Source organism: Gavia stellata, chromosome 8 (genome assembly GCF_030936135.1).
Source record: "Gavia stellata isolate bGavSte3 chromosome 8, bGavSte3.hap2, whole genome shotgun sequence".
Classification (NCBI taxonomy): Eukaryota; Metazoa; Chordata; class Aves; order Gaviiformes; family Gaviidae; genus Gavia; species Gavia stellata.
Genome location: NC_082601.1, coordinates 24,781,127 through 24,796,931, shown reverse-complemented (window position 1 = coordinate 24,796,931; position 15,805 = coordinate 24,781,127). Strand labels below are relative to the sequence as shown.

At 37.2% G+C, this 15,805-nt stretch overlaps 1 protein-coding gene across 2 annotated transcripts in view; it reads left to right on the top strand.

Annotated features, from left to right (window-relative positions):
* The window catches only part of OLA1 (Obg like ATPase 1), a 104,715-nt gene that overhangs the window by 10,092 nt on the left and 78,818 nt on the right, over window positions 1-15,805 (top strand). Inside the window, exon 4 of one of the 2 annotated variants that reach the window (XM_059820405.1) lies at window positions 2,306-2,433. The exons of the other annotated variant lie outside the window; for it this stretch is intronic. Coding sequence (XP_059676388.1) covers window positions 2,306-2,433 — 128 coding nt within the window. The remainder of the gene's footprint in view (window positions 1-2,305; window positions 2,434-15,805) is intronic. 2 annotated transcript variants of the gene reach the window in all.

Genomic DNA, 15,805 nt, shown 5'->3' with positions numbered 1-15,805 from the left:
GGTCCTTCTTTTCATGGTCCTTGTGAAGTTTAAAGCTAAAAGTCAACATATTGTGTACCTGAATTCAAGTGACTCCTGCTACATTGTAAATATTTTCTTGAATATTTTTTAAACTCACCCTTCTGGGTATTGTGTTCTATTCATGCTTGTTTCTAAGCGCATCACAAAGGTACTAATGACATGAAACTTGTCATTAAGTTCCTAATTTATTACACCTGACAGGTTTAAGTGGTACTTTGAACTTCACCTTGGTAAAGAAAAAGATTTTGTCCAGATCTTGTATTGTGAAACCAGTTTACTTGAAAGAAATATTTTTTCTTGGGAAGTGTTAGAAAAAGATCAAAACCAGGATAAGATCTTTTGCTTTTAGGTCACCACACTTCCAGAAATATTGATGTTGCATACTAAGACAGACTCTAATGGATCATCTCTTCCCACATTACGGAGTTCATTTCAAGTCAGGCAGCGCATCTGCTAATATTAAACTATGTGTTGTGTTATTTGCAGTCAAATGGAAGTGGGATAGCACTAAAAAAAAAAGTTGGAAACTTGTTTTGTTCTCTGTAAGTCCATTGCTCTGAGCAGAGACAATGATCCATAGATTTCCATAACTACAGCTTTTTCTGTCTGGGCCATAGCTGCCATGCCAGGCATCGGGATAAGAAGAGAAGGGTGGTTTTCTGACGGTAATGGAGTTTTCTGCTGTTACAGATTTGACAGCTGTCATGCTGTCAAATATTTCAATATTTGAAAAAACAAATATATTTATCAGCAAGATGTCACACTAATAAAAATAGAGCTCAGTTTGGGTTGTGGACAATAAATACTTCAGAAGTGTAATGCCGTTCAGAGAAGGTTTCTGTATAGGGTTGGCTAGGACGCCACTGGCTAGGTCATCGTTAGCACTCATTCACACCTATGTGGTTGCCTACATCTTTGAGCAGCACTGCAATGGTAGATCTTTGGGAAAGACATCTTAAGGTATATCACAGAATTTATATCTTTAGATTTGAATCTCATGCTGAAGAACACTCACCGTAAAAGAAAGCTTTTCACCGCTTTACAGATTGGCACTGTATGCTCACGCAGCATAGCATAAATCACACGCTTCTCTCACCGTTGTTATTAAAGCTATGGATTTGGGTGTTTTCCGTTATACTTACTGTCAGTAAAATAGTGAACTGTTATATTAATCTTAGCAGAGTGCTAATGAAATATAATGGTGATAATTTAAAGCATTTGATGGAAATTAAGTAGTGTTCCAGTTATTTATTTTGAAGTCATCAAGTTGGAGATCTTGATGACTGTGGTGTGCGGTTTCTGGTCTTTTGCAAGTCAGGAATTTGCAGTATTTCAGCATGGTTCTGTCTCTGCCACTGTTTATGATGGTGTTGTCATTCTCACAGACCATATGAAGGTGCTTTTAGTCAACGCCTTATCACAAATTTTTAGGTTTTTTTTTCTGACTCAGCTGGATTTTGAGAAGTGATTTGGTTTAGAATATACCTGAAAAGATTAATGCCCATTAAGTTATTTGCTCATTTGAAAACAACTTGAGAATCTGCAGAGGATAAAGGCTTGCAGTTTATAAATTGCCATATGCATTTCCCATAGCTCTAAAAGCTTTTTTCCATTTTTTCTAAGCTAATTTGAACTTCATGACTATTCTGTTGTTGCTATGCAATATGTTGTGTAGATACGTTTGCTAACCCTTTGCCGTTAACTATGGTGGAAAACATCACAGCTGTTTACATTATAATGCTAGCTTCATCTTAACTTGTTTTCTACTTGCTTTCAAATCGTTTGCACAATCCTAATTGCTGATAGTTTTAACCACCACTGTATTAAAAAAAAAAAAAGCCCTTGTCTTCTGAGAAAGTTGCTTAACGTACTGAACTAAATGGTAACCTTAGATGTGTGTGATAGCGGAGTGCAATGCCCATTTATGTGTCTCATTCCTTTGGTACTATGAAAACTGCTCATTGCAGATGACTGACTTCATGCCTCAGTGTTCCAGGCCTGGTTGATTATTCATATAGTTGTCAGTATGATTCCACACTTAGAAACTAGTTTACTTCATTTCATGTGACTAATGACAGAGGAATTAAAAAATGTTTGATGTTTTACATGGGAGGGCGGAGTCTTGTCCTTGCACGTCCATTGCACGTTAAGGACAAAAGCTACTGTCATGTAAGACTTGTTCTAGAAAAAAGAAATGTTGGATTTTCATGTTCTGAATTTATTTCTGTGCCAAAAGTTTTGGCTAATATGCTTCAGTAATGAAACTTTAACTTTTATATTTCAGCAAAATTCCAGCCTTTCTGAATGTGGTGGATATTGCTGGCCTTGTGAAAGGAGCCCACACTGGTCAAGGCTTAGGAAATTCCTTCTTGTCTCATATTAACGCCTGTGATGGGATCTTTCATCTGATGCGTATGTAAACTTATTTATGTGTTCTCCCTATAGCTTAAGGGCAGCATTGTTGTACTGTAATTAAGAACTATGGAACAAATATCCGTCACAATTGTTAACCTTTACCATTCAATTCAAAGTCATCAGGTTTTGGGATTTTCCAACCAAGAAAATCCCCGTCCTCTGCTGTATAACAGGTACGTCTGTCTTCATTGGCATTGTGCTGAAGACTTAAAAAGGAACTGTCTGCAGTAATGGTTTGTGGTTTTCTTTTGCCAGCAGTGCATGGCAGTTGATTTGTTTACTTTTATAAAGGAGGAGTGGAATGTGATAATAAAATGCTGAAATGGAAGTAGAAAATTAAAATACGGAGTTAGTAGCAGACTCTGGGATTCTGTTCCTCACAGGGCAAGCCTCACTTCTTTCCTTTTCTTGATTTCTGTGTGACTTATATTGAGTCTTGAACACACCCCTCACCCCCATCTCTGTGAATTCTGAACATTTCTCAATTAGACCAAGGGCTTTGATTCTCTCTTTCATCACTTATTATCACAATACAGAACTGGCCTTCAGAATATTAACAGCACTTACAAACTTGGTACTTAAAAGCTTGTTGAAAGTGTATGTTGGTTTGCAGTACACTTTGAGTGCTGAAAAAGGCTTTGGGTCTGAAAAGATTGAGCTTTATAATGTTAGTGCAGATTTGAGGAAACTGGATACCTTTGTTGCTGTCTTTTGGTTGGCCATTATTATACAGTGAGTGATGAAACAATAGAACAAAATAAAAAAATTAGAAATACTTTTTATTTGGTGATTGGAGCAAAAATTTTTTTGGTGGGCAGAGTACATCTAAAACAAAACTCAAAGGCATGGAATATTACTATCTTATAGTACTGATTTAGATGCTTAGAATCCTTGTTTCCATGAGCTTGTTTTTTGAAGCATATTTATACAGAGCAGTGAACTGATGTGCCTCTACAGTCTGCTTGCTTGGTGAATAGGTAAATAGGCTACCGCAGTCAAATGCAGTTTATCATGCATCAAGAATTACCTAGGCACTGATTTGGCGCAGAGTGCTGGTACTGTGTTTTCAGTTGAGTGAGATGAACTTTGTGGGGAAAGGTATTATGTTCTTGGGCTTATACTGTTGAAAAACAGGACATGCTTTTGGGAACATTGGCCTTTTTTAAGGTTGTCTAGTACCTGGAAGCCATCTATAACTGTTTGTGGAGCATTATTTCTCCTTTGAAAACTTGGCCTTATCTATATTTTATATCCAGTACTATTATTGTCTGTTAAAGTTGTTTGACGCATACTTTCAGTAGAGTAGAAAACTATGGGCTATTGATCGTAGCTAAGCAGTTAATAATATTTAAAACTAAGACATTTTGAAAAGGTGAGGACAGATCCTTACTGGGTAGGGTGAAGTAAGTCTTTTGAACTTGTGCATCATTTTAGGAAATAGTTTGATATCTGAAGGCTGTATATTTTTATATCTGAAGGCGGTATATTTTAAATATTTGTAACTACCCAACAACCATTGCTACAGTATCCTCAGAAAAAGGGGGGATCAGTTTCCCCAAATCCATTGCTATCCTGGGATTGTAATTACTGTTTTGCCTGGTGTCAACTGAGAAGCGATATACTTGCTGTTTTGATACTTGTATCACAAATGCTTGTTAAGGAACAGATTGACAGAATAGCCAGTGGAGGGGATGCTTTTTAATCTATATGTTGAATAATCCTAAGCATTTGTTTCAGGTAGCTATTATAAGGGTTAACAACATTTGTGTTTTTCTTTGGGGATTGAAAGAGGAATGAGACTATTGTGGGTTTTTAAACCATTTGGATACTTAATTTGTATTAACATCTATTTCTTCTAATCTAGTCTTGCATTTACTTGTTACATATTTCAGTTTCTTTCAAGGTTTCTGAAATGTAGTGGTTATGAAATGATTGTTGCTGTTTTTCTTTGGGAGCATAAAAGATAATGGAATCACTTTTTAAATAGCACTTTTTCCTTTTTTCTTTTTAAAATCTTAACCCTGCCTCTTATGCTACTCTTGCTAGATGTTTTAGCTAGAATGCAACCTAGTGATGAACTGAAGCAGAAATTCTGTGTCTTGATTGCCCAATAAACACAAAGCTCTTTCAAAATATTACTTAGGGATAATAATAATAAGCTAATGCAGAATTTTGTAGTTGAGAGATATAAACCTACCTTTTTTTCCCTGCAAAGTGCATATTAGTTCTACTTTCCTTTCCCTGCAGTAGTATAAAAATGAAGATTGGCACTAAAAGCTAGTAATAGCCCCCTAGTAAATTAAAAAAAATAAATAAATCTACTGGTTACACAGCACAAACTCTAGGTAAAACCCGTAACTCACTGAAGTTTTCAACATACCATGCCAACTTATGAAAATGTATAAACCTTTTTTTATATGCTGTAATGTTTTTACACCCACCCACCTGTCAAAATTATTTCCAATCTAAAAATTCCTTTTTATGAGTCTGTGGCATACCTGGAGTTTGCATGGTTTCTATCAGATTACAGAAACTACCTAAACTGTTTTTGTAAATCCTTAAAGTGTGTCTTTAGGAACCAGTGCCCTGAGCCCGGCCATCGGTTTTCAGCTTGGCAGGTAGGCACTGAATCTCTGCAGTTGTGTAGAAGCTGACTTAAAAGGAACCCAGACAAGTTGCTCCTATTAAAGGGGAATAGGTAGTGGACTGGAGGGTGAGGCTTTGTATGCCAGCAAGCTGGAAAGGAGGTGTTGCTGAAGATGAAGAGAAGATGAGAATAAAATCTTAAGAAGAGATGCAGTAGGAAGTGATCTGGGGACCATGCTTTTTCAAAGCATGTAGTATTTAGCGTTTGTTTTTACTCAGGTTTTGAGTTGATCTGGAACAAATTTTCACCTTTGAGCACTGAAACCGTTGCTCCCTGTCTTTATACTGTTGTAGTATGCACTACTGCTGCCCATGTTAATGGCTAGCATGCAAAGCAGAGCCCTTCGGAGAATTGGTCTTTTCTTATTTCTGAATGGCAGGCAGAAAGTCAGAAGCAGGTCATTGTGGGGTTTGTGCTGCAGACTTTGGTCTGCATGCCTGAGTATATTGAAGAAAGGCTTGTTAGGTTTTGACTAAGCTTGGTTCAGTTCAAAAACTATTTTTGCAAAAAGCAGTTTGAGAATTAACTTACTCACGTTGTATTAATTAAGGTAATGATAGGCTAGGAATGGAGAGCTTTTGTTGCGTACGATGAGACAAACTTTGGGAATCTCACTGAACGTATATTATAGTCCTAGGCTAAAGGTTTTGATCCTGTTTTCTTTATTCATTGAGAATGTGTTGAACTGTGTTTTCTTTATGACAAAAGGTTTGTTTGTGTGTTGTTTTTTTTTTCCTGTGCCATAACAGAATTCACTGTTGTTACCTCTTTGTGTTATTAGATGGTTTTTGAAGAAGGTTGTTGCCTATCAGTTTATCCACCACAGGGCACATAGGTGAGCTGCAGCTGTAGTACTCTCAAAGTAATTATAACTACATTTCAGTTGGAACTGTGGAAGTTCTGTGTGGTGGTTATTTCTTACATCACATAAAGGTGAGGAGAAATGAGATTTATTTCTGTCTGGCTAATTCTCTACTTTCCTTACTTCATTTAAAAAAGGAAAGTACCCCCAACTTGAAATGGTTATGGATTTCAGCCTTCAAATTTCCATATCCTAGATACACTGTTACTTTCCGTGGGAGACACAGTGTTCACTAAATAAATGAAAACATTGTTTTTTATGTCTAGGGTATATTTTAATATATCTAAAGAAACAGCAACATGTGTGAGAACAGCATGTGGTAGGGTGGGTAATAGGACAAGTAAAAGGAGAGGTAAGTTTTGTGTTGAGCACCATTGTATTTTTGTACATGATTAGTAACACTATGAAGTAGATTCTCTTAGCTCGGCAAACAAGGTGAATAAGTTTTCCTATACAGAATAGAGCAATACATTCTTGGGTTTTGATACTTCCTATATATTTTTTTTCCTATTGAAGTGCACAAACTGAAAATTAATTACTGATATTTAAAATAAACCATTTGCTCTCAATACACTTAAAAAAAATTATTTCAGAGGTTATCCCAGTTTCTTAGGGATAGGGGTGTATTTTATTTTTGGCCAAATCCAATTATGAAAACCTCAAACAGATATACTTGCTTACTTATTGGCTGAGTGAATGGGGAATTTAATTTTAAAACTCTCTTCTGTCCTGTGCAGGGGTGTCTACAGCATTAGTACCATAGTAACCTGACACATGCTTTAAAGTAGTTACAGCTTTGTTCGTCTTCCAGGTTTCACTGTTTAATTTGAAACATTTCTGACAGTTCTATTTTCCATGTTTCAGGCGTATTATGGTTTTAACTGAGGCAGCAATGTTTTCGTGGTGGCAGAAGGCAGGATGTTTGAAGATTGTAATAGTGTTTCTTCCCAAGTTGCACAGCTTTAACCACCTTTCAACTTTTATGGCAGATCAGTCACAAGTACTTGTAGAAAATTACTTTCTTTGTATGGTGGACTAAAAATGGCAACCTTGTTGCAAGTGTAAATTTACAAATTACTCTTAAATAATGCTTCAGTGAAGAAAATGGTAGATGTCAGTATTTAGTCCCTGCTACAGCTTTGTTGAGTTTTTGAATGTACTGGATGTTAAACAGCCAGAGCTCTTCATGTTTTTGAGTTTCTCTTCCCACTGATATCCCGCAGTCCTAGTGTTCTAGAAAATACGTTCCACGTTTTTCTCTTATTTTTAGTTTCTTTAATGAAATCCAGTCTTTCTCTTCAAAGTTACAGAAATTGGATGGAAGTTTGTCTGTAAAAGTACTTGCTACCAAATGCTCCTTTTTAATAAATAAAAAAACTTAGGGTTCAATGCCCAGTGCTTGAAGTAGGGCAGGCAACATTGGCTTTTGTGGAAGAACTTGAGAGCTCACCTGTGTGCCATTGCCTGGTCTTCCAGTCCTGCAGAGGAACGTGTGAGCCGCCTGCCGTAACACAGTGCTGGAGGAGCGCAGGCAGGTAGGGGTGGGGAGCTCCTGCTTTGCTCCTCTGCCTGGAAGTGCTCTGACTCCATAGCAAAGGAGCTGTAGCTGTCTTTTAGGGGCAGGATGGGGAGTTTGGTAACTGATAATCCATGAAATGTGATTCTTTGTCAAGAGTGAAAGAACCATGAAGCTAGGTAAACATCCCCTGCGGTCTTATAGAAGTGACTGGTGTCACCAATGTGAATTAGTTCCTAAAAAGCTTTAATTGCTTTTACTCCAGTTTTATGTCTGTTATAACTGGAAATGTTTAGTACACCCCCTGGTTCTTCCTCCTTCTGGGTTTTAGGTAACTTTTAAACCAATTTGCCATCATTTAAATCTTGGATAGATAGGAATCATGTGAGCTGAGCGTAGTTTATTCTTGTTTGAGATAAACACTGATCAAAACTGAGTTTGACGATATTCATATTATTTTTTCTCAGCATTTAAAATCAACTTGACTTAGTTTTATTTTTTATCATCATGAGGGTTATTTGGAACGCGCAGTAATGCTGCCAGTGTTTTGATTTGCCTGTAAAAATAAAAGTGGTGATAACAAAGTTATTTAACTGAATAAGATGCATCCTCTGTTCTGACTTAATTTTTTGACTTTCTATAAAAATGTGTGTATTTTCTGTATAAAGATGCTAATCTTTCTGTAGCTTTTATGTACTTGAGGCACTATGCATTTTTTCCCCCCCTCATGTTTTCTAAGAAGAAATCATACCTGCTGATTGCTGCTCTTGGAAGCTGACTGCTACAGAAAGGAGGCATATGATGATATCACTTAGCCACACTCCACTGCACTAGCATTTCAGTGAACAAAGTATAAGTCACAACTCATCCCTTCAGCATGTGTATTCTGTGCATTGGGAATCATAGTGGCTCTGTTTATGCAGCTGTAGCTTGGCTGTGTCACTTCTAATATCTGAAACTGGTTTTTCATCTTCATAATGTGTCAAAATTCACCTCGAAATGATGTAAACATAGCTAACAAAATTTTACTGTCTTCAACATATTTTGTTTCAATTTTTTGAGATGCTTTGTTTTTGTTTTGTATTACTAAATGTAGTTGCCACCTGTTGAAAATGTTAGGGTTCCTCCTTTACAAATACAAACCTTTCACTGCTAAGTTACCAAAGTTTGAAAGTAGTTTGTACATATCAAGCTTGTTAGTGTTACACAATCAAGATGCGTTTGTGTGCTATTGAGTAGATAATAGTTCTTACTGAGATTTTATCTTCCTTCTTATTTGTTGTCAGAGTAACTAATTTAATGTTTAATAAAATATTTGGAGTAGCTTACAGTTCAGCTGAACTTTCAGTTAGCTTTCAGTGACTTCTCCGTATTAAAACCAAAAATTGTGAAAGCTTTCAAATTAAAGTGTGAGACTGTGTGAAACGCTCTATTGTATTAACTAATGCTTGTGTTAAGGCTTTGCATAGGAGATTTTTTGATCACAAAGTTGTGAAAATGGCATTCCTCTACCCCTTTTAGCAAATATTTTTGTATTAGCAAGACTATTTTTGCATTGTATATTGTAATTGCAGAATATCAGGTCACAAAAAACCCCAAACAACCCAGGGTAATTAATCTTAGGCCATGTGTTATCTGTCTTTGAATTTTACCTCTCAGCATTCAGATACTAAGCCCACCACCTTGAAAGGGAAGGGAAGCTAATAACGATATTCCCAGAGATGCATACAAATTTGCTTATCAATAGTTTTTCCTCATATAAAAAGAAAATGCTTTTGCTGCAGGAGAGGAGGATTTTTCAGAGGCTGTTTAGCTTTGTTTTACTTCAGACATTTTGTTTGTGTAGCTGATACGAGCAGAAGCAGTAGAGTACTAGATTTCTCCCTCTTCCTTACAGCATTTGTGTACCTGCAAGCAGAAACAGAATGCACATGTAACGACCACTAGCTGAATCTAGTAAGGCCTTTGGAACCCTCTTGATACTGTACCACATTCTGTGTGGTAATGAACAAGACTGGGGAAAGTGCCTTCTGAAAATAAGTGAAGCTACCTTTTGAAGCAAACAACAATGATGTATAGAGGAATTCTATATGCATACAAGTCGTCTTTCTCCTTTTAAATAATGAGAAGCAGCCAAAAGGATGCACATTTGAATAAAGCTTTTTTTTTTACTTCAGGGCACAGAAGTCAGTTTGAGGCAAACTCCCCACCCCCAAAATGCCCAATAAAAAAGGGATTGGAAGAGGCAATGAGCCATGGAAGACTGATTTTCAAGAAGTGCTGCCTTGACAAAAGATTTGTTGCAGGGAAACACATGCAGTTGTCATTAGTGTTATGTACTAACCTTAAGCCATCTTGGAGAGCTAGTGCTGTCTAGTGTGGTTGGATTTTTCTCTCTGGATCCAAGGATTGGAAGCACAGCAGTCTTTTTGCTCAGAAAAGGTGTTGTAGAGAGAAGAAACATTCATACAGATGTATGCTCAAAGAAGCTCCTTGAGAAATAACCACGTAGGATTGGAGTAAAGCATTTGTGCAGCATCCAGCAGCAGAGACAGTGGTTGTAAGTGAAATTGGGAGTAGATTAGGGGCAAGACCAGGCATCCCATTGTGTGGTACAATGGCTGTTATCTTTCTCATGTGCCTACTCTTCAATATAGTGATATGGGAAGAGGCCCCAGGATGAAGGCTGATACTGCAAAGCAGTTGTCTGTTGATGTAGTCTACTTTGCAGCAGCATCTGAAGAGCAGAAGAGAACCTTGTGTGTGTTTTGGATAGTAGTACATTATTGACCAAGATGTTGGTAGTGGAATTAAAGGACCAGGTTGGAATCCTTGTGAATCTTCTGACATGCAGCTTCAACTAGTGCTACCACGAAACCTAAATCTGTGAGAGGGAGACATTTTGTACACCCGCGCCCCGTTCAACAGATCAGTGTCAGTGCAGGATCAACTAGCTTAGTTTGGCCAGCTGTGGAAAACTTTTAACTACTCAGATTTTTCACTTAGGCAAATAAGATAAATAGAGGAAGGACAATAACCTCCTAAGCTAAACTATTTCAGAAGAATTTTGCAAGACCTATTGTTGTTCTTACTTGAGCATAACATTAGTGTCTCTTGAGATCTAGGAAGTCATACTGTAAAATCACCCTCATGTCCTGTTTTATTGCTGGTGTTTCTTTCCTTTTGGTGTGCATATATGAACAAAACGTACAAGTTTGTACCTCAAAACTGTTTGCAGTATGCTCTTTGCAGCTTTGTCTCCCACAGAGGAGTGGATTTATTTTCCTGGGCACATGGGTGCAGATTGTGGAAATGCTGCTGGTAAATTGTCAGCACTCTAGTGAGTTATCCTTTGTCTTTATTGAACAGTAAATTACATCGCCAGGCTGAGTGAAAGTGATACCTGAGCTTTAATCCATATTCCTCTAAGGTCAGGTGACTACAGTTTAAAGCACAAATAAACTCAGGTAAGGGTTTAAATAGGCTTTATTCTTAAATTTGTCACAAGTAATTGTTATTCTGAGAGCTGAATAAGCCTCCCCAAATGTACGGGTATGAGGAGCAAAAATTTATACGTTTCAGGGTGGTATCATTTTAATCCCTGAAAATTGAATAAATGTCTCTCAAGGATATACTTTACTTCTTCAGAAAGAGTAAGATGAGAGCTGTGAATGTTCAAACGTCTTTATTACTAATCAAAACCTCCAAATTTTGTTTTACATTGAGGTTGCCTTGTGATGTCACAACTTGAATTTTTACATTGAGGTTGCCTCTTGATGTCACAAGTCGAATTTTGATTGTACACTACCTAAGAGGTTTCTTTTCAGTCTCAAATATTCTAAAGTCTGTAATTTTAGTTAATTACTTATGCTCATTGGGAAGGAAAATTATTGTTCTTGCATTATTCTTTAGTGTTTATTGTAGTTTGATAATGCTAGAATTCTAAGTCTGATGCTAATTGAAGTTACAATGGATTTTGGAGCCCACTTTGTCATACATCTTAGAGAGGCACAGGATATTAGCCTATGTCCAATTTCTTTTTCTTATCAGAACAGATCAAAACATAAAATTTCGTGTCTAAAGGCCACCACCCTTGCTAGAGTAGCAGCATCTAATGCCATTCTATTTATAGATGGTACTTGTTAAGTTTCCTCAGCAGGGACTTAAAGCTATGACCTCGTAGGCCAGAAACAGGAGAGCTACCTACTGAGCTACAAGGGCAATGTCTCAATTCTAAAGAAAACACAGAAAATTTCTAATATACTGTACTGTGAGTCATAAAGTACTTGACCAGTAAACCCCCCCCCTCCCCTGAGAATAAAGACCAGGCAGGTTATCTTTACTGAGTCATTGCTATCATTTGACCTGCAACTACTTTTATTATAGTTCTGTGTGTCATATGGCAGTGTATAATTCCTATTTAGGCAATACAGATGAGACTTAAGTTTTTCTCTGTAATACTTTAAAGAAATTATCAGGATGTGTATCAGGATGTGATAGTGTTGGAGGGTGTTCAGGTGACTATTTTTGAAACATGTTTACCTGTTTGAGTGGGTTTCTTTACTGAGGGTGTAGGGTATCCTGGCTTTAAGACAGTGATAGTTTAATACTTCAAAAGTAATTTCTTCTTTGCTATACCATGGACTTTCTTGAAAGCTTGAAGGGAAAAATACTGCAGGTTTTTTTTTTTTTTCCTGGTTGTAATATGAAACGTGAAAGCCTGTTTTCCTTTGGTTGGAGGAAGACTACCTCAGAAAAGGTAAAATCAACAATTCTTCGCAAGAATTTGGGAACAGAAAAAGATAAGTGCCTGACTGTTTGTCAGCACCACTTAAATTAGCTGCAGTGATTGCATCAGAAAGGTGAGTGGTCTGTAGATTGAGAATATTATAGCTTTCCTTTCAGAAAGTTGCTTTCTCAAAAGTGCATTCCTCAAAAAAGACAGGGAGTTAGGTTTTTTTGGTTTGTTGTTGGGTTGATTGTTTTTTTTTTTTTAAATGAAGTATTTTAATGAAAACTTTGAAATAGGCTCTTAGAAGCACTTCTCTGTTTTCTAATTTACACATAGATGGCCATGCTCCCTAGCACAGCTGAGGGCATAGACCTGTGGTGGGTTTGGAAATAGCAGTAGGTGTTAACTGTTAGTGCTCAGGGGCTCTTCATCACTGTCCCTCATTGCTCCAGAGTTGAGTATGGCAAGCAAGTATGTAAGTGTGTCAGTATCAAATTCTTTAATTATTGCTGAGGCTGATGTGAAATCAGGTGACTTCATACTAAAATAGACAAGGAGCACTCACAAAAGTGATTGTGGTGCATCATCTGTGGGAGTGGTGGTCACTTGGAACCAATGCTTCAGCTCCTGCTAGAGGTACAAATAGTATAGCTTTTAGTGCCTTGAGGCAAGAGACCCAGTTACTCTGAAGATTTTTCTCTTCCTCTCTTTAAATAGGAACTAAAGTCTAAGAATTTTAAGTAAAAAATCTGGAATGACAGTAATCTAGTTGAAGAAGGGATAAAATATACTTGAAGTGCTTGTGAAGAAGAGCAGTGGTGAGCACTGTGAGTACTCTTTTGTGCTGGCTTATTTTATTTTGTTAAAAAGAACTTGGCCATGTCATGGGCTTATGTTCAATTCATATTCCTAAAACAAATGTGCACACATCATTGGACATATGTTTGTTGTATTTACAATTATAGTAAGCTTTAAGCTTGCAAGTTATTTTCAATATACTTTATGCGCTGCTAGGTCTTCTGGCCCTCAAAATGTATGAATTGAATTTGTCCCTAATTGTCTGGATTTCTTGTATTGGTATTTCCGCGATGTATGTATGTGATACTTCTGTGTACTGAACAGTGGAGTTAATACTGCAAATGAAGACCAGGAGGTAGCTGGCTCTGGGTTTGGGTTTCTTATTCTTATCCTAGACAAGTTAAGATATGTAATTGTAAGGCTTAATTAAAATATAATTACTTTTTTGTGTGTGTCAAGGAAATCTGCCTGTGATCCTTGGGGTGTCAGAGTACTTCCTTTTTCTTTGCCCATAGTCCCACAAGTGCTTAAAAGTCGCTGGCAGCAGTTACTGCATGTTAGAAAGCCAAAGAGTATATTTACCTGTACCAAAGGAGCTGCTTTAGGAGTCACACCCAAGCAAAAGCTCTGTTCAGTAATCCAATTCAGATGCAACCTTTTTCAGTCTATGAGATTGTTTAATAAACTGACAGAAAAACCTTTGGTTCAGTTTTCTTTCAGAATTGCTATTTATTGGAAGCAGTCCTGGTTTCCACAATGACCAAAATGCCACTTCTAGAAAAATAGGTGTCTGCCCCTTCCCAAGTCATACTTTGTGCCTAACTTGTACTTGGATAAGTATGTCTTTTGGCAGCTGAAGCAGATCCGTGCTCCAACACCTTTTCTCATCTATATGCTGCCGCTTTCTCCTGTGCTGTTGGAACTGATTGTAGAACCATGTAGTAAAAGGGCTTTTGGTTTTTAAAAATAACCATATACTTGCTGGGTTATTTTAAAAACAGGTAATTTCTCTAATCAGATTTAACATGTAATCCAGCAATCAGTTGTGCTGTTCTAGCTGAGGGAGCATTAAGCTGATACAGTAAGTTGAAAAATGTTTGTAAAAAGGCAGCCATAGGAAATATGTGATGCAAATTGCACTCTCTTTTTTTTTTCCTTCCAAGTCTCAAGGCTTAGAGATGTTTTCTTTCAAACAATGCATGTTGTCCACTGGAGTCTGAGGCACACTGACTTTTTCATGACTGTTATGTATGCTGGAGATGTTACTGAGATGCAGGGTTTGGCTGCAGATGTACCTTTATGCTGTTGTTGTAATGATAAAGTATTAATGTGGAAATCGGCTGAATTCTTTTGGTAAGCCTTCAACAAAGGTAGTTGGTATTTTTCTAGTATGCTTTCCAAAACTTCTCTTCCATCCTGATGAAGCCCAGCTTCACATTGGCTAAGGACGAAGTTTTCTTTTCTGCTTGGGTTTACAGGTGATCATTTATTAATCAGTTATCAACGGCATCTGAGCAGAAATTCTGATGGTCTGGGTTTTTTTTCTGTTTGGAAGTTGTCACTCGTGCATTTGCTACTCCCAGGTTTTTCCCAGCTATTTTTTAGTGTATTTCAGGATGTATTTTTATCCTGAAATCTTAGGTGGGAGAACAAAATTAGCATTGGGCTGGATTTAAGTGCTGGATATTTATGTCAGCAGTAGTTACTAGAGATGCTTTGAAAGCTGTTGTTTTAATATTGGTGCCAAGGGGTCTCTAGCCTCAAATGACATCCTGAAGCCTCAGTGCCTGGAGGCAATTAACAAAATGCATTAATTACCAATCCAACCATTTGTTCTTGTGGAATACCTCAGAAATGCTACTTTCAGTCCCTATTTTGAGTTTTGCAGTTAATGTGGGGCTTCATCTGTTGTTGGATACAACAGCAACAAGATTCTTCAGAACCTCAGTGTTTATCCTTAGATGTAGAATTAATTTTCTGAGTATTGAAGCATTACATGATTAATTTCTTTTCTGTTAAAGTTAGTTTAAAAGGCTTTCTTTCTAAAATCAAACACACCACCCCTTTTTCCTTCCTCCTCTCTAACTTCTTCCTTCCCTCCCCCCCTCAACCCCGTCACACAGGTTTTTCTCCCAATAACGGTGATGGCAGATAAGCTTCCATACCTCAAGCTCACTTTTCTAGTTAAACTTTTAAAATATGTTTGAGCATAGGTTTGCATTTCAGTACTTACTGAGATAGCTGTTACTGAGATAACAGTTCCCTGAGGCTTATTGAATATTTTTATGCACCAAGCTTTGGTAATTTGATGTGAAAATTGATGTCTCAAAACTAAATAGCAGTAGGAATGGGAAGTCAAGTGTGTCAAACAGTTGCAAAAGGGGGGAAATTTATAGCTACAAGAATGTAGGCTACCTGAGAGGGATTGCATGCTTTCAGAGAAAATATAGAAAGAAGCAGAGGGACTCTGAAAGATAGGCAGTCTAAGACTCTGGGTTGAGCTGCTCTGCACTGCTCTGAAGTGTCATAAAGCAAACAGATTAATCTAGCGAACATCCCCATAGAAATTCTGTGTGTGTGTATATATATATATCTGTAGTATACAAGACAAAAATACTGATGTGTCGTATTTTTTAATTGTTGGGGATGGTATGGTAAAGTTGCCATGCAGAGGAAGAAGTCTAATATCTTGGTATGTGCGTTTAATCTATCCAAAACAGCAAACACTAAAATGTTTTAATCATAAGCAGATGGTTATTTCATGGTTTAATTACAAGGCAGAATATAAAGATTGTTTTGGTATACTTACTGCAT